The sequence below is a fragment of the Melanerpes formicivorus genome, unplaced genomic scaffold (genome assembly GCF_026170545.1).
Source record: "Melanerpes formicivorus ecotype bairdi unplaced genomic scaffold, bMelFor1.0.p_v2 SCAF_25, whole genome shotgun sequence".
Classification (NCBI taxonomy): Eukaryota; Metazoa; Chordata; class Aves; order Piciformes; family Picidae; genus Melanerpes; species Melanerpes formicivorus.
In genome coordinates, this window is record NW_027142377.1 from 4,728,052 (window position 1) to 4,748,254 (window position 20,203).

General features: G+C 40.9%; 1 protein-coding gene across 15 annotated transcripts in view; it reads right to left on the reverse strand.

Moving 5' to 3' along the window:
• The window catches only part of MACROD2 (mono-ADP ribosylhydrolase 2), a 984,824-nt gene that overhangs the window by 66,999 nt on the left and 897,622 nt on the right, over positions 1-20,203 (reverse strand). For 12 of the 15 annotated variants that reach the window (XM_068153137.1, XM_068153136.1, XM_068153138.1 and 9 more), the window contains one exon: positions 12,386-12,469. In XM_068153137.1, the coding sequence (XP_068009238.1) occupies positions 12,386-12,469 (84 nt within the window). The remainder of the gene's footprint in view (positions 1-12,385; positions 12,470-20,203) is intronic. The other 3 variants (XM_068153127.1, XM_068153134.1, XM_068153125.1) reach the window with 1 other exon arrangement.

The following is a 20,203-nucleotide window of genomic DNA, read 5'->3' on the forward strand; positions in this document are numbered from 1 at the left end:
AGCTCCTTGCTTTCACATAACATGTGAAGCCTGTTGAAGAGAACAGCAGCAGCCCAAATGCAATTAGGTGGATGGAAGAAAAGTGTGTTTTTCAGAAGCACATGTTCCTCTGGTGGCGTGCTGCATCCTGCTAGTGTTTTAAGGCTGAAAAATGACACTCTTCCCTTTTCCAGCAGGCAATACATCCTGGCATCCAGCAGATGGGACTAGTCGAGAAGTATTTCCAGGCTGACCCTGCAGAGAGCTGCTCTCAGGAGAAAAGGAGATGGAGCAAGAGTTTGACACTCCACCCGAGAGCCAAGAGGTAGCAAGGGGGAGTCTGATGGCCACCACAGGGGACACGGGCCTCTTGTGTCCCCAGTAACAATTTTATAAGCTACAGAGATTTCTTAGCATCTCACATTAGTGAGTTCTAACCTGTAAAAAATGGCATTACATGAGTGACCAAAATTGCTTGATAAAACCAGCTGGGTTTTTTCCCCCTCCTCAACCTGAAATTAAATAGTGCTTGTTTCAAAATCAGTGTTCTGTTGGTCCATACTCTGTAGGAGAACTGCATGCAAAATGGGAAGCTAGCTGTACCAGAGGATAAACTTTCCTCTCTCCCTCCCCCTTTTGTTTTAAAAACATGGACTTAGGACTTGCAGCATGCAATTAATAAACATGGAAGAAGCACTCTTTGCATCACCAGGATGTGTTTCAAAAGGAAATTCATCTGGTTCAGAAGCTGTGGAAAGGAACAGGACATTCAAAACAACCCTGTAACACCACACCACACTGACACTTCAAAAATCTTTACCGTTAGACCAGATCCAAAGAGAATATTGTACTGCTGCAGTGCCAGAGCACAAAGGATTTCATTGCAGCCAAGTACAACATGTCTGGCTTTGCAGAGAAGGACATCCCATTCAGAAAAAGCAGGTCAGGTATAATCAGTAACTACTGATAAATCACTGAAAATCACTTCAGCAATTACCTCACTGCATTCACAACATTTAAGGACATTTCCGGACGTTACTCATTTCTACATCCATTATAATGAGCGTGACTATAACCATGAGTTATTTGGCTAAACCCAGGTATTTCAAGGATTCATTCATGCTTATTGCAGAGGGAACGCATCTCTTGTTAAAACCACTCACACAGGGCAAACTCCAACTACAAAAGAAAGTTTAAACAATCATCAGATTCATCAGCTTATCGGTTAAAGCACATATTCATCAGTAAGTTTTGTCAACCCTAAGTCTATTATTTCACTGGGTATTCAGTGTTTGTAATTGGTATAACAGGACAATAATTACAGCACTATATATTAGATTCTCAACATGTTTTCCATCCTAACACTTCATTTTGTTCCTTTAGAAAGCAAACGTAAAAGACTTGAAGCAGAAGCTTCACCTCTTGTACTCTGACCCAGACCAACAGACTGACTGGCTCGTGACATGAAAATTAATCTCGATCAGCATATTGAAGGTACGTGTTGTGCCTGCCAAGCGACTTTGACAGAATCAGAGGAAAGGAAATGCTGAAAAATCAGGAGCAGACAAGTGATCCTCAAGTAAATCACTTGAAGAAGGAAGGGTTAAGCTCTGCTTGGCCCAGATAATCTCTTCATTTCAGGAGAAAGGGAGGAAGCAGGGTATGAATACACCAACAAGAAAGCAAACTATAGGGTGGAGAAGGGACTACTCCCAAAGCAACTGACAAACAAGTTTTTTTCAGCCTCTAAAAATCCTTCTAATGAGGCTCTCTCTGAGTGTCTTCTATTGATGAAGAATCTTTCTGTAATTATTACTCTCCATTGGAGCTGTATACAGAGCAAACGGAAAGGCTTTAAGCAGCACATGCTTAAGGCAAAGAACTGGAGATATATTTCGCAAGAGCAGCGAGCCAATTTTTCACCATATTTCTATTCACCCTGGCTCTTGTTTTTTCCAAGCAGAAAAGCCAGACCTAGTGCACTTCCCCTGAGTCCTCCCCATGACATTATCAATAATAAAAATGCCTTTTCCACTGGATGGCCTCTACAGTGTCTGCCATCCTTCTCTTTCTGCTACTGCAGCAACTGGCGAGTGCATTTCCTTTAGGAAAAAGCTGTCCTCACAATATCTGCGTTTCTATTATCCCAGTAATTGTACAGCAATCCCTCAGTCACTCCAAAGGAGACAGAAAAAGTGGCCAATGACATGTCGTGTCATTTTAGGCTAGCAAATGTAAATGATTTTGAACCACATCAAAGACAAATGGGAACAGCTGTTTCTTTTCCTTGGAGTGGCAGTCAGCTAAGAAAACAGGAATTTGAGAATTACAGTGGCACTGTACAGACAAAATAAGCACATCAGATGCTAAAATGCTTACTTTTGACCATATACTATGCTTTCTCTTGCCAAGCTGACTACTTACTAAAAGGCACTCGCTCTCTCCTCTTACCTTTTCCTTTGAGATCAGCAACAAAATTCACCCACACTCACGCCCTAGCAATAATATATACACCCTCATTTATATTTGGTAGAAAACAGGCTAAACAGTGATCAGTCTGCACACTCAGCAAGCTGGTAGAGCAAGCAGCACTTCTACCTAAACTACAAAACCGGATACTCTGAGTGTCTGCCCACTTTAGATTAAGGAGAGGTATTTAGCATGCAAAGTGATATGCCAGCTGCAGTAGCAGCCCCAAACCAAAGCAGATGATATGATAAATAATATGCCAGCAGTCAGATGGGAGAGGGCTGGACAAGATCCCTACAAAAGTCCAGAGGACAAACTCACAGCAGCAGCAGCACCAGTGTGGTTTTATTATTTTTCCTATTTTCTCTGCAAGAACCTGAAGGCACCTGGCTTTTCACATCTTCAACGACTCTCACAACAAACATGGCAAGTCAAAAATATTAATAGCCTGCTGGCCTTTTGTCTCTTCCCATTTCAGAGCTGAATGAGTGCCATAGAATTTTGCTCACAGACCTATTCCTCTTCAACAATACCTTTCTTCACAAGCAGTCAGTGACTTACTTAGAACTGAGGCTAAAGTCAATGTCTCAAAGACTGTTCCAAAAGAGACATTTTCCAGAACAAACCAGAATTGCAGACAATGTATTTTTAGTTACAGGAAGAAATTCTGCAAACCCAGCACAAACTAGTCTACTTTCCCCCCCCCCCCATACAGATGCTATTAATAATAAAAATATTTTCACTGCAGAGAAAGTTGTACTTAGATCATATATATCATCCACAAGTGTCAACAGTCAGAGTAAGGTTCCTCCAAATGACCTCCCTCTTCCCAGAGCTGAAATAAAAGAGATAGAATGCTAACACCCAGGCTCACAGCTTTTTTGCCACTCTCACATGTCTATGACCACATCACATCCTTGAGCACCAGGTTTGACCCTGTTACCTCCCCATATAGAATAAACCTTTATTAGAATAAACCAAACCAGGTTGGAAGAGACCTTCAAGATCATCATGTCCAACCCATCAACCAATCCAACCCACCCAAACAGCTAACCCATGGCACCAAGCACCCCATCAAGTCTCCTCCTGAACACCTTCAATGACGGCGACTCCACCACCTCCCCGGGCAGCCCATTCCATAGCACAATCACTCTTTCTGTATAGAACTTCTTCCTAACATCCAACCTGAACCTCCCCTGGCGCAGCCTGAGACTGTGTCCTCTTGTTCTGGTACTGGGTGCCTGGGAGAAGAGACCATCATCAGCCTGTCTACAACCTCCCTTCAGGTAGTTGTAGAGAGTGATAAGGTCACCCCTGAGTCTCCTCTTCTCCAGGCTGAGCAACCCCAGCTCCCTCAGCCTCTCCTCATAGGGCTTGTGTTCCAAACCCCTCACCAACTTTGTTGCTCTTCTCTGGACTCGTTCCAGCAAGTCAACATCTTTCCTAAACTGAGGGGCCCAGAACTGGACACAGTACTCGAGGTGTGGCCAAACCAGTGCAGTATACAGGGGCAGAATGACCTCCCTGCTCCTGCTGGCCATACTGTTCCTGATGTAGGCCAGGATGCCATTGGCCCTCTTGGCTGCCTGGGCACACTGCAGGCTCATGTTCAGCCTACCATCGACCAGTACCCCCAGGTCCCTCTCTGCCTGGCTGCTCTCCAGCCATAGCTCTTGCCATGCAAGTCTCTGGTTCTCTGGGTGGCCCATGACCACAGATCTCTCCTGCTGCCAAGCTCTCCTCAAGCTGGGCCACACTTCTATGGCAAAATGCAAATAAAACCCCCAAGATCTGGCAGACAAAGTACGCCAGTTTTGAATTATCTTTTTTTTTTACAGCACAAAAATATTGCCACTGCAATCATACTAATGATATGAAGGCCCTTCTAGGAGAACAGGGAAACTAATTAATGAGAAAATTAAAAATACAGACATTGATCTTACAGATGTTACATTCTGCACATGAGTAGCTTTGCTGGCTTCAGCAAAACTCCTACAATATGAGAAGAAAGCACACATATATCCCTACATACACTCAAGATCACACAGCCTGCAACCATTTTCAGAGTATTCCCGTGGCAAAATGGTATCAGACATAAACCAAGAAGCACATACACACAAAGGCCATTACTGCAGAACTATAAACATATTAAAATGAATCATTAGGGGTGGTAGCCTGAGGTTACAGAACATTTTCAGTTTGCATTTTAATTTCTTTTAATTAAATTATAATTTAGGTCATTTTTAATCACTACTTGTATATAACCCCTTTGGGGTAAATTTGGAGAAGGGTTACTAGAGAGTCATCTGAAGTAATTGTTTAATGGAGTTATGAGACTGCTTCCCTCTCTGCTGCTTCAACCATTTTTCTCACTGCAGACACCATCCTGAATGCTGCTGTCACTGCACCCGGCCTGGCCAAGTTATCAGCCAAATAAGTAACAAATTTCCATTTTCAGCCAGCATTTTGTCAGGAATTGTCGAGGACTGTGGGAAAAGAATGGGGAAAGAATGAGAAAACTAGCTCTTGAGGATTATCTCAGAGATTTAAAATAACACTATTGTATTTCACCTATTTAAAGTCCCGGGGAATATAGGAGCCTAATCTAAAGCCCACTGAAGTCACTAGGTATGTTCTCTTTGCCTCACTCCTGTGTGGATAACAAGGCAAGTAACTTGGCTTCATTTTGTCTTTCCTGACTAGGGGAGAACCAGAGGATAACAGAGACAGCATCAAATTAAGTGCTTGGAAAACAGGAGCACTCAGATTTGTCCCAGTCCACTTCATACATAACATTGCTGGGAATGTTGTGTTGGTTTTTTGGTAAGTGTAGTTCTGTCTCATGTACAGCATGGCTCAGATTTTGCAATTCAGGTGAGACATCTAAAATTTCATTGACAAAGATGCTGATCATTGCTATTTCTGAAAATCTGAAGCTGTGACTGTTCAAAATAAATGAAAGCAGGCATCTTCTGGAAGCTTGAGCTGTCCAACACAACCAAAATATGGACAACATACACTAGACATCATACACAGCCTGTACAGAGGACAAAGATACCACTGGCATTTGACATGCTGTGCTGCACAAGTATTATCACTCTGATCACAGCATACAGAAGTGGACAGAAATCATGCCAGGTGATACATGGCCTGTCAGTCTGACCTTGGTGCCAGGAAAGGTTACGCAGCACAGCATCCTGAGTGCCATGACACAGCACATAACAAGATGACCGGGTGATCAGGCCATGTCAGCATGGGTTTAGAATCATAGAATGGTTTGGGTTGGAAGTGGCCTCTAATAGGCAGAAGAGAGGCTCCCTGACTCCTAGCTCTACTGACCATCCCATCTAAGAGACAGAGAAAGAAAGGGACCCCATATGAAACAGATCACAACATGGTTACAAATATTGTCGATGTCATTATGTCCATTTATTATTCATTAATACTTCCCTGGTGTGGCTAATAGACTAGGCAACTGAATAGCATTAAAGATTGTGGCACAGCTGCTTTTCCAAGCTACAATCAAAGTAAAACATGAGACCAATTTCAATTGTTTTGCATACAGGTCACAAACTCATGTGGTGTGACATTGTGACAAAGCAAAGAGATGGACAAGAAGCCACACAGGCAGTCACACTTGCTAAAAGCAGCATAAAACACGCACCAAGTGGTGCACTATTTTGCACCAGTATTTCATCATTAAGGGACTACCCCCATCTTCTGCACTGGACCTGAACACTCAGGATGGCTTATGGTTATTCACATCATGGTTAGAAAAGAGAAATTAATTCCTTGACAGATGAGTCCCCTGCAGGTATGCTGGTTGGTCACTGTGTATAATTCTCCACTGACATCATTGTATTAGTCACTTTAGTAACTCAGTATTTTGTACCTTAGCTCACCTCAGAATGAAAATCTAATCTGGAGCACTTAGTGTGAAAACAGGAATTTGTAACTGTTTGTCTGGTGTGATTTACAGACATACATTCAGCTGCTAAAAAAACCCCAAATGGTCAGCACAACAGGACTTCGCATCACCTGTGGAGGCCAGAATGAGATGTGTTTAAAAAGTTGTTTTGTGTACCACTGCACAGCAACTTAATGAAACAGTAGAAGCCATCTCAGCAATGAAAAGAATCTTCTAATGAGGGTTTGCTCAGACAGCAAATACAAATGAAAACTGAGATAACATCTTCTTTTTCCTCTGGCTAAGTGGAAGGTGATCACCTGATATTCTGAGAGCTGTAATCAGTCAAGACAGATGGTGGACTTCAAAACAGAAGTGAAAAAAGAAAAAGAAGCTATCAACCCAAGTGAATATTTCACTATGACTTTAAATATAACCAATCCACATTAAGGTGAAACATTTCACAGACGTGTTTGATACGCTTGCTTCCCAGTGAATTTCTTCTGTAGTACTTTATCTTCATTTAAAATTTTACTTAAGGATTTGGTTTGGTGGCAAAAATAATACAGCAACTTCTAAGATATCTTAATAAGAAGTAGCACTTTCGAGGCTGAATAAGAGAGTGTGTGGTTTTGAAGTATAATTATGTGTCTAGATGTTCATTTTTAGTAGATTGTGAGAGGAGCAGAAATTTACTGAAGTCTATTACTGCCCTGTGGGATGCAAAGAAGAAACGTAGTTACAATTTTTCAAATGATAACAGGATTGCTTGCTATAAACTGAAGAACATTTTAACATTAATCAGAAGCTGAATGTAGTTAATATTAATACATACTTTAATGAGAGGGACAATCAGACCTGCGTAGTATCAGAAGGCCCTGAGGAAAGACGTCCCTGTGTAATAGGAACACACAGCTGCTGCTGTACACATGGCCCCAGCCCCAGGGCAGATAAAGCCTACCTTGGAGGAAAGCAGGACAAATGCCAAGCCCTGCTGACCTTTGTGAGTGCATACACCACATCCCTCTCTAGGAAGCTAGAGAGTGAGCAGCAAAGCTGCAAAATTCATAGGGATCCAGGAAGGGGAAGCCTTATACTACTTTCACATTTAAGGCACTAAGCTGTAAAATTAATTTCATTTTCTGATCCCAAGACTGTGTACTTCTTGTCAGTGGACAAAAGCTGTGCTGGGAGAAGGGATGAGAAGCCAGAGTGCCTCCCGGTCGGTGAACATCCTACCTAATCGCTGTGACCTGCTGAACCAAAGAGTTGTCATGAGAAAATGCAACTCATTTCACCTCATTTTTACTGTGCATGCATGTCACTAGACTGACATCTCTCACGGACAGAGCAGGGCAGGAACCTGCTAGTGAGCAACATTTCAGATATTTGATGTTGCCCCTGAAAGTCAAGGGGTTGATAATGTGATGACCTCATCAACCAAAGGAACCAATTCTACCAACTATCTTAAAGGTGATATGTGTTCATTTTGATCCTCCTGGCTTGGCTTATCCATCAAACTACTCTCCTTCCCACCAAGGGAACAGAAAGCAGACAAAGTTCATCCCAGATGAGCAATTCCAACAGACCAGCTCCTCGCACACATACCAAGTCTCAGCTAAGGTGACTGTGTGAGAACAACCACCTGTCAATCTATCAGGAAGAACCTGTTCATTCATTCTGGAAGTAGCTTATTAGAACACCTGGAGCAAGACAACTTCTCATTCTGCCCTCTCATCCCTCTATGAAGGGAAAGGAGGATCTTGACCTTGGGAAGCACAAAAATGGTTTTTGCTGGATGGATTGATCATCCTTCTCATAGAGAAGGGAAAAGAGCAGGCATTTGTGCTGCTGTTATTAGATATATTAGTTGCCTTACATACAATATTGATCACCTGCAGACCATGGAAGGAATGAGACAGGCAGCTTTTGGGCAGGCTGAGAAATCCTATGAGGAAGGGAAAGGCAAACAGTTTTGCTCCTCCTAATATCAAAAACTCTATTTCACACACCTTGCTGTTCAGTAAATACAGGACACTCGAGATGGTAGCTAAGGGAACTAAGGAACACTTTAAAATCTTGTATTATTAAGACTTGTAAAGAACTGTTTGCTTTTGCTCGGTGGCAACCAGTAGGATGAGAACAGGTGAGCTGTGGCATTTGTGCTAAGTGGTGGCTTCTATGCTGTGACAAGTACCACCATTTGGTTTAGGTAACTGCTTTAGGATGGTGTCACCAAACTACTGAAGTTTTCTTTAGTTCCAAACATATTTGTCTCATCTGAGACTTTACAATCCGTCACTGAGTGCACCTGACTGAGGGAAAAGGCAAAATTATTACTCTCAGATTTTACTCTCCCAAGATCAAGACAAAAAGGGGAAGAAAAAAACGAAGAAGAAAATTGCACCGCACGTTTACACATGTCGAACTTGAAATACTGCAAGGAACCTGGGTCTAAAGAATGTTTCTCCATGTATCCAGTCTATCCATTTTCCCAGACAATAACCTATGCTACAATGAAGAACTACTGAATATAACTGTTGACAGGGAAATCTGCTATGCAGTTCACACTTGCTTTCCTCTATCAATGGTCTGGAGGCAGAGAACAATATATCTAATAGCATAATAACAGACACCATTAATACTTCAGAGGTTTGGTATAAAATTGCTTTCATTAGCATGTCAAGTGTTTATTTTAGCTTACTGCAAAACAAGCTCCTTGCATACAGACACTCACTCGACTTTCCTTGATTGCAGAGAGGGTAATAATGAAGGAGCCTACTTTCCCTGATCTTCTGTGGAGGTTTCTACATGCGCTGGAAAGATATTGCTTCATTAGCTCTACCCAATGAATCTGCTTGGTGTGCTGGAGAAAAGCATGGCAGCAGAAATCTTACTGAACTCAGTAGAACAGTTTTGGCAGACTGTCACAAGAGCATGCATGAGGCTGTTAAACTAGCAAGTTGTATTCCCATCTTCAGTCTAAAAGAACACTGACAGCTAGCTAAGTAGATTAAAAAGTATTTGGTTCTTCCTGTGCCTCAGTGTATAGTTGTTAAATATTTTACATCTGGCCATGTTACCAAGGGCAAAAGACTTTCTAATGTTAAATGTTAGCATCTTTTGACTTCATTTCAAGGGGAGATTGGACGTGGCACTTGGTGCCATGGTCTAGTCATGGGGTCTGTGTTGATAGGTTGGACTCGATGATCCTCGAGGTCCTTTCCAACCTAAGCGATACTGCGATACTGTAAATGTATGGGTGGTTTTTTTTCTTTATTTGCTGGGGGTTTTGGTGCGGTGGGGTTTGGTTGGTTGGTTTGGTTTGTTGCTTTATGTGGTTGGTATTTTTTGTTTGTTTGTTTGCTGGTTTCTAAACTGGGGGTAGTTCACATGTTTTAGGTGTCCCAAAGTTAAAACATGCTGAAGACGAGGCACTTCAATTTTATCATGAGGGGAATTCAACAGAGCTGAGCTCAGGCAGGGTTTGGCTTTACTGTGTTTTATTTGATACTGTTTACACACATTAGGTACTCAAAAGGTTTTTTTTAAATAGAAAAAGGCAGCTTTTAGGAAGGGAAGACAAACTTCTACCTGAATAAAATTACTCAGACGTGTAGTTCTGGTTCATGTCACATATTCACAGCTTCCATAATCCTCATGGTTCCACATGAAAAGTTTGTTTAATTAGTCAAAACCAACAGCTAATAATCAAAACAGTAGAAACTAAATCCCATTCTCAGACAAATGTGTGCAAATCCCATTTTCTCAACTGGTAGTGGCTTGCAGGTGTGTTGCATTAGACTCCAACCACTCAGCAGCTTTAGAGGAATTCAGTGTCTGGAGCCTAACTGCTTTATTCCTCCTCAGAGCAGAGGCTCAGGTAATGCCATAGCAATCAGAGCCAGGTTTCTTCCCCAGCCCCCCTCAAGCAAACACTTTAATTACCCCCTTTTCTTTTTCTTTTTTTTTTTTGCCCCCACATCACAATAACAACCCTCACATCTAAATTTAGACTTTCAGTCCTAAACTTTACAGGCCTGATTCCTGCCTGGGGAAATGCAGGCTCTGCCACTGGCTAGACTAAATTCTGCAGCAGTGATTAGGTGTTACCGGCCTCAATTCTGCATCAGCAAAATCTACTGTATGGCATCAAATCCAAGGAATTTTACAGCTCGAGGCAATGTATTGCCAGACTATTTACTTCAGCCTTCTAATGCATTTGTTTGTGCTCCACAAAGTGAACTGTAGGTCACCAGGACGCACTGACAGGCACGGTAAACTGTATCTAGCAAGCCAAAGAAATAGGCAGTGGAACATCAATTATTTTTCCAATGGAAGGAAAACCTTACAGTTTTGCAACACTTGCTCTCCTTTTTTTAGTGTTTTTTTATTTTAAAGACATTGATAGAATGAAAGCTTTTAGTCATACTCCATATAAAAATACACCATAAAACCTATTATTGTGTTGCCTGTTTAGGAATATGGATAATGACACCATGATCCCGCATGCTGCTTAGCCTGCATACAAGCTGACATGTGGTTTGTCATCACTGAATTCTCTAATCCAAACATAAAATTGGTATTTTAATTTCAGCTGGGTTTAGTGCAGCATGAAAGAAAAGACGACTGCTCAGGATGAGATTTCTTGGGTTCCCTGACACCTTCCAGGCGATGACAGCTATTGCTTTAAGTACTTGCCATTAACAACCAGTCAAAATGTTAGTGACAGGATGTTACTAACAGTTACTTAAAGTGATAGATGCTAACATTTTTCTGCTCTTTATGACTCACACTATACCCCAGTCCGAACATTTTAGGAGCTGAATGCACAGTGCTAGGTCAAAATGATGAAGATTGTGGAGCCACTGGTTGAGGTGCAGAATGAGATGTACCAGTTGAAGAGCATTGGGTTCCACGATAAGGAACTGTCACGGCTTAAAAGATTGAGGTTCATCCTTCCTTTTAACTGTTTCATATAAGAGGAATTTTCCAGCATTGGGGCATTTTGCTTTTCCTCATACAGGAGAACCACATGTAACCCTGCACTCTGAAAGTAAGTCATAGAATTGTTAGGGTTGGAAGGGACCTCAAGGATCATCCAGTTTCAATGCCCTAGCCATGGGCAGGGACACCTCACAGTAGGTCAGGTTGCTCAGAGCCACATCCATCCTGGCCTTAGAAACCTCCAGGGATGAGGCTTCTACCACCTCCCTGGGCAAGCTTTTCCAGCGTCTCACCATCCTCATGGGGAAGATCTTCTTCCTAACATCCTACCTGAATCTACCCATTTCTATTTTATTTTTTTCCATTCTCTCTAGTCCTATCATTACCTGACACTCTAAACAGTCCCTCCCCAGCTTTCTTGCAGGTCCCCTTCAGATACTGGAAGGCCACAATATGGTCTCCTTGGAGCCTTCATGCTAGTATCTTTTAGCAACTCTTTTGATGACTTACTCTGATCCAATGTTAGAATAACATAGACCATTTTTACTTCCATACACTTAGACAAGCTGCCCTACAAAGACCCAAGTCGTTGCACATATTACATAGGCGCACTTGTAACTTCTGACCACAGAATATGTATGTAATACAGCATAAACACCATCACTGGAGTAGAAATGGATACAGCTAAAATTTCTTGGAGAAAAGCAAAGTAAGAATTTTATTGCTCCATATTTTGCAGCAGATAGCCTCTTTACCTGACCAACTTAACCAGCCCTGCACAATACACATTGTATTTTGTGATTGATTTTATAAAGTCCAAACAGTTTAGACAGAAATCAGCAACAGTATCTCATTATATATCAGCAATAATCAGTAGCCCATCATGTAAGAACTACCTTGAGATGAAATACACTTCGGAAGAATTAAAATCTCATGGTCCAGGCCAAAAGGAATTTTCCAAGTGTGTGCAAAGGACATTCTTAAATCAAAGTTTTTCAGTGCTTTCCCAAGAATTCAGAGTAAAACTTTCTCCTCAAACTGCAAAACTGATTAGTAGCTCTGAAAAGCTGTCAGACAACCTACCTTCAGCATCATCTTGCAGGTCCTCAGGCTGCTCTGCTTTGCTCTTTGCAGGAGACGAAGGCTGGTGTTTCGGTTCCAATCCTTCTTTAAACATAAAAAAAGTAATTAATATTTAAAATGACATATATTATTTTGATTTTATTTTAGAGCATCAGTTATGACCACAACTGGGAGTACATTTTATCTCAGCACTCCAGTATCAGATACCTATCTTTCTGTTATTAAAATTAATTACTGCATCATCTGTTATAAAAGACATAATAGGAATCTTTCAGCTCGGACTGGACTTCTCCTAACTTTCACATGGCAGCAGTGACGAAAGCTCATACTTAAATGATGTACTTCTTCACAAACTCTTAATCTCTTCAGAAATAAAACATTTAATAATGCTTTAATTTGTAGTTTTTAACATTATATATTAGACCACATTATGGAGAAATAGTCTGAATGAAATGATTTTTCCTTCTCAGATCAATTCTCCACTCAATATCATAAAAGAGTAGCAAATGAACATTGACTGAAATTAATCATGAAATGAGAAGTAGGGAAGCAAGTTTGATAGAGAAGTGGAGTTAAGGCAATGAAAGCTTTATGAGATAAAAATGTTCTGGTTGGGAAAAAAAATCCACTTCAACCTTTTAGCCAGAAAGCAAAAGTACGCTGGAGTGAAAAGAAGACTTCCTGAGTAAAAACAGTACTTGAGGGCAATTAAGTTTAGGATCTCTCACTGATATTCACAGTGTTTAACATCAGTTTGTCAAACTTTACAAATTATGAACTTTTTCTATACCATTTTCAAACTATCCTGTCAAAATATCATCTTCAAAGAAAGGATTAGATTACAGTGTGTTCTCTCTGATAGACCCAGAGGCACAAACTGGTAGCACAGAAAGCCTGTCAATACAGAAGGGAGGGCACACTGGAAATTAATCACAGAAGGTATTTGTAAATTAAGATATTTAATGAAAGCAAGTTTACTAATTAAAACATTCTTCCAAGATTGTTGCTTAACCATGAAAGCTGAGAATGGCAGACTACTAAAACTCAGTTCATTGCACTTACTGAATCTCTTCAACCACAACAAGAAAATGACTTTATGCCATTTGACTTTCTGTGAAACCTCCAGCTCCCTGTGGCCAACTGAGGGTTTGGGTGAAGGAGAAGCCTAAAGGAAATGTACTTTTGTGCATTCTACAAAGAAACCTTGACCACTTGTACCTAGGAAATTTAGGAAGACACATGATTTCACTTGGTTTACCCCTATTGCCAAGCTGTGAGAAAATAAGAGTCATAGTATTACCTCAGACTGATTAGCTAATTAGCAACTAGGAAAAAGATGCTATCAACATGAGTATTATAAATTGCTTAAGTGTTCCAAAAACACCTGCCTCTTCTGCTGTCATACGTACCCCACACAATCATCCACTCTCTATGTCAGTGGATTCTTAAACAGCTCTCAGTGATTAGATGCCCAGGTCTCATAAAGGGCTTGGCTCTGCTATGACCTGGAAAGACCTTTTTGTCTTCTGCCCTGCCACAGGTATGTGTATCTAGAACCAAAGTGCAGGGATGTCTGAAAGAAGTGAGAACGTGGAAAGGGAACTTGCAGTGTCAAGGGGAATATCGTGTTCATTCAAGAGACAAAAAGACAAATTGTTGGCTTTACATGGAGCCCAGGAAACTTGGAAAAGTTCTCCACCTCCATACCTGTGAAACTGGATATTCTAATATGCTTATGTCCAGGAAAAACAAAAAAAAAGGAAGAGCCATGGATAGGGAATCCTCAGCAAAGATTCCAAAATGGAGATCTGTGAGGAATTGCATTCCATCTCATTTGTTGAATTTGAAGGAATGACAATTATCCAGAAAAGACAAATGGAATTGCTCTTCTAGAACATAATTTTTGATTCTTCACGGAACTCCATGTAGTTCAGAGCATGAAGGGCCCTCAGCAATTGGTAAAGTAAGTTAGTTATTGTAAAGCAGAACGTTTTCAGGTTTGGCTGGGGATCAGAAGGTAGACCAACAAGCTGTCAAGTAAAAGACAAGTTCGTCAACTCTTTAAAGGGGTTACTCAGGAGCAATGGTGATAGAGTTCAACAAGAACTTCAGTACAAAAGAGAGGTCCTGAAAATAACCAGGCTTTTAAAGATTGTTTCCTGCCAACACTCTCCTATTGTTGAGAAAAATACCTTGATTATTGACTTATGACTTCTTTGGTTCTAATGCCACTCTGAACTACCTGCTACGGTCCCTTTTTTGGTTGACAACAATTCACATCAGGAGACCAAATCAATAGGAGTGTTTCAATCAACACTCACCCCTTTAGTGATGAATTTTATCATCTAACCAATCTGTGAGGCTTCTTCCAGTCAAATGTCAATCAAGTTTAAGTGCAAATGTCCAGCCAGGTCTTTCAGGAGTAGTTGAATACATTAGACAATAAGTTCGACATCTTAATTGACAGCACAAAGAGAGAGAGGGAGGAGGCTTAGATTCAGAGAAGTCAGAGCTGCTACTATCTCAAAAGAAATGATCTTTCTGCACTCTATAAAGAACCTTCAAATGCTCACAAAAGGATGTAGAGGCACTATCCCAGGAGAACAAGATTTCAATCACAATTTCCCTGCTTTTTAGCAGATTTCTCTCATTCCAGAGCCAGAAAAGGAACTGTGCAGGCTTCAAAATAATGTCTTTTTATTATGGTCCATATAGAACTCGTAGCCATTTCTGTTCTACAACAGGCTGCATGTCCTTCAGAAGAGTTAGCTAAATATTATAGACTTTTTGCCTGGAAATTTCTGTTTAAAAATAGTACACCTAGACCAGTGTCCAAACAGATCATATTAAAAGATCTTCTAATCATGATCATCTGTGCTGAAAGGTTTCTGAGCTCTAACACTGGGAGAAATTATTCTTCTTTACAGGTTTATTAGAGGGTCAACAAGCCACTTAAATCTCACAGTCTGTCTCCAGGTAAGCTATTCCCCAAAACCCTCACAAATCCCAAATCTCCCTGGTTACAAGTGATTGCTATTTGCATCTAAGGAAAAAAAAAAGAAGAAAGAAAGAAGAAAGGAAAGAGTAGGTCTTCCTCCAAATAGAACTATCCAAGAGGGCACACAGTAGGACATACAAAGAAATACTGTATTTTGTGCAGCACTGACTGTAGTAGGGCTTCCCTTGTTCATGTGAATGTCCTGACATTCTAGCTGGCTATGACTTCTGTACTAATGAATAGGTGGTTAATTAGGATGCTCAGGATAGAAACAGGATAATCAGCAGGGCGTTTATTATGAACAACTCTGAGATAGGAAATGAGAAACAGTAGTGTGGCAACATTCACACAGGTGAGGTCAAAAGATTTAGGCACCTGGTGGAGAGTGAAGCTGAGCAGGTTGGGGGACAATATAGACTCAGAACTGAAACTCACTTCTGTGTTTCTTTCACTCTTCCCCCCTTTCCCTTCCCTTCTCCTCCCCCCCCCCCCCCCTTTCTTAATAGTAAGACATTACCTGATGTCAGTGCATAATAACATGACACTATTGTACAAAAATCTGGACAATGCTTCTCATAAAAGCACTTGCTTCTATAATTTCCACATGCAATCACTGCAATTGTACACACAATTATGGCAGTATTAGAGCTTATTTTGCACGCTTCTGTGAATAGATATGTTAATGTATGGGTATAAAACAAAGTCAGATGTTAAGGTTTAGAATAATCTTCCCTTAATGAAGCTTAAAACATTAAGCATCAGGACTCTGCACTGTTATCTCACATAAATTAAAGGCAGAGAAGACTATTAGGTTATCTGGTCCTTCTCTTTGCCTGTGCAGGAAATAATTCATAAAGGAAAGGTGAGATGTAAGAGTGCAGGGCTCCATACCCACTATTACTGTATCTGCACTTTTGACTCAAACCATTCTAACAGCAACTGGATGACATATGATAATATCAATGTGCTGTGAATTAAGTGGGGCCATGCAGTCATCAGTTGCTACAAGATACAGCTTCCACAATAACAAACGGATGGGTTGGAATCTCGTGAATCAAATGTCATTAAGAGAGTAATCCTGAGTGTGTATATTTAATCAGACAAGGTTATTTTTGGTTTTAAATGCTTTTCTTATTCCAATATATGCAGTGATGTTATGTCAGTAACTGGCAAAAATGATCACTCATGCTTGTTTTTTAACGTAGTTATTCATGGAAGCTATCTGGAAGATGCAATTAGGACAGTTTCTTGTTTATTTTGAAGAGAAATCACTTCAGGGTGGCAGAAACACATGACAGATTACTTTCATAATGTGTCCATCAGTCAATGCACACATTTGGTCACCTGTTACTCCTTATGCCTGCCTAATTCCCTAGCTGTTCCCAAGGCCTAATCTTGTGTGTGCTGAAGTCAGTGGACATATTCCCACTGACTTCAGCTGACACCAGACCAGGATCAGAGTTTTTTCCTCTCATTCTTGCCACCAGGTTTAAATTAGGACCAATTCTGTAACCTCTGCCCCATCCTACTATGTTCTTTTCAAAGGGAAACTGGTACAGATACAATGAGTCTACATCTCATTTGTGTCCCTGTACTTCTCATTTTTTTTCCCTTGGTTCAATACTAGCCTTTAGAAACACCTAGCCAATAGGAAGTAGGAGGCACAGGAATTGAGGTGAAATTTAGAATGTATGAATCTCTTCCAAAGGTCCTACAACAGAGTAGTTTGCAACATGTGCTCTCCAGGAATCCAACATTTCTTTTCTCCTTTTTTTTTTTTCCTTCTTTACTTCCTTAAGTACAGGACTTGGAGAAGTAACACCAAAGCAGATTGAAGACAGACAGCTCAAAAAACCAAGGTCATCAATATTGGTGCCAACTGCTGACTCCATCTGCTGGAGTCGTGACCCATGAAGTCAAGTGGAATGAAGAATGATTATTCAATTAATGGCTTGAAGTGGTGACTAGAGGTTGCTACTCTATTTTTTTCCCCTTAGAACAGTAAAAAACACATATCCTTCAAACTGATAAAAATCAGAGTATAAAAATGAAAACTCCCCTAAATACAGGTGTGGCAGTTTCAGGCTGATGACTAGGAAATTTTCCACAGATTGAGTAGAACGTGGTAGAAACTTACATCAATTACCATTGGATGTAAAGGGAAAATAACTATAAGGTCTAAATAGTTCCATTGGTCTGATAACTAACACAAAGCTACTTGTATAAATTCTCTCTGTTTTCAGAATACAGAATAAAGCAGGTTAGAAAAGACCTCTGAGATCATCAAGTCCAACCTATCACTCAATTCCATCTAATCAACTCAACCATGGCACTAAGTGCCTCATCCAGTCTCTTTTTAGGCATTTCCAGTGATGGTGACTCCACCACCTCCCTGGGAAGCACATTCCAATGGTCAACCACTCTTTCTGGGAAGAATTTCTTCCTAACATCCAGCCTAAACCTCCCCTGGTGCAGCTTGAGACTGTGGCCTCTTGAACTGTCACAGGTTGTCTGGGAGAAGAGACTGACCCCCCACCTGGCTACAACCTCCCTTTGGGGCTGCTTTACTCTAGCAGATACTAGCTGGTTGCTTCTCCTGGCTTGCTGACCTTGGCTGTGTTTTTTTGTTGTGGCTAACTACTAACAAGCTAGACTCTGTTCTTCTCTCTCTCTTTTCCCTTGTACAGGGTGGGGAGAAGAGAGCAGAGAGGGGAGAAGCCATTGGTAGTCCCCTGGTATTGCAAATATTGCATATCTTCTACATATTCATTGCATTTAATATTTCTAGATTTTAGTGTGCTTGTAAATATAGCTTCATTTGCTTTCCAACTGAGCTGCTCTGGCAATTTCATTTTGGGGGGCAATTTCAACCCACCACAACTGGATTTATGCGTAGATTTACAGTTCCTGCAAACACATTCTACAATCTTTAAACAGGCCATACACAAACAGGTCAAAAGGGCATAACTTCTGTGTATTTGCCCCACTACTGAAGCAGACATGCTGAAGATACTTCTCTTTAGCATGTAGATATTGACTGCTGACACTCAATGCACTGATTCCCCAAAATATCTCCAAGTACATGCTGCTGAAGCTCGCAGCACCCTACAGGCAAACCTGCAAGGGAAGCTATGATCTCATCTCTCTCATAAGCACAGAGAGACAGACAGGTAGGGAAATATCTTCCTCATATGACTTAATTCAGTGATAATTTCCCAGAGCAGCTATGTAGATTCACCTAAATTAATGAAGCTGTGAAGGACACAAGGCAAGAAAGAAGAGACCAGCTATTAAGTGAAAATGTACTTCCTTTTAATTCTAATTCAAAACGCTTTAAAAGGAAAAAAATCAAAGCAATTTGCATAACCTCCATAAGAGCAACAAGATGAAAAATGCAAAATAATTGGGCTTATAAAATTATACATGCCATGCTAACTGTAAAAAATGAAATTGGACATGTGAGATGAATACCACAGATTCAGCTGTAGGGTAATGTTTGGCAAATGTTTGTTGCATAATGATGGGTTTTATTTTTCTGCTTTTATGTCTGCACGCACAACTGTATCAATCACACTAATTGTATTAAAATTCCTGAAAGTTCCTATCCAGTAATCTTTGACACCAGAAAGTAATTATAATTGTGTGCAATAAAGTCAACAGGCCAGAACAGCCATAAAAGAACGTGCTAATCCATCAGTCCAACACATATCTATCTGTGCAGATCCATGTTTTCACATCTGTGCGTACACACCATTCTTCAAGTATTTCTCATTTCTAAGCTAATTAACTGGTTGCATAAATCATCATAATCCATTTGTCTTTAGGACAATCTTGCCAATTTAAGCAATTTAACTTTTACCTCCATTTTCTGGCTGGCATATCTCTGCCTATCGCTGCGTGGCACTCCTTTCTGACCCTATATCTTTTCATAAAGGGAACTGAAAGTTCCTGCACAGGGATAAGATCAGGGTCACAGAGGCCTGCTGCACCGTCATGGATGGGTACTTGCTGGTTAGGAAGGAGAAGCAGAGAAGAAGAGTAGGGGGAGCTACACTGCATATAAAAGAAGGTCCTCCACTGCACTGGAGTCTCTCATGGAGCAGGAAATACCCACTGAGTACCTCTCAGTGAAGGTCAGCTGGGAAGCAGCTCTGCAGAGAAGCATCTGGGACTACTGGTAGACAGTGAGCCAGCAATGTGCCCTCATGTCCAAGAAGGCCAATGCTACTCTGGGGTGCACTATGAAGGGTGTGGCCAAATCAAAGGAGGTTCTCCTCCTCCTGTGTCCTGGTGAGGTTGCACCTGGAATATTGTGTCCAGTTCTGGACTCCCCAGAACTAGAGAAACAAGGGACAACTGAAGAGAGTCCAAAGGAGGGCCATGAAGATGATCACAGGACTGGAGCATCCCTCTTAAGAGGAGAGGCTGAGAGACCTGGGGCTCTTTAAACTGGAGAAGTCTGAGAGGGGATCTTACAAATGTTTATCATTATCTGCACTGTGGAGGTCACTAAGATGGGGCTGGGCTCTTCTTAGTAGTGACCTGTGATTGGACAAGGGGCAATGGGTCCAAACATTGCAATCAAATCATGGCCACTAATCAGAACTGTAAATGACTCGAGAATTGCTGTATTCACACCTTTTTATAGACAAGAGAGTGGAGAATTCTTGTTGTTTCCCATTCATGTTCAAACTAGTTATTAATCAAACACAACTGAGTATCACTCCCAGGATTATAAGAGAAGATGACACTGAAAAAGGTAGTCTCAGCCATTCTTACTGTGTACTATTTATTATCAGGGAGAGTTTTGTCTGTGTTAT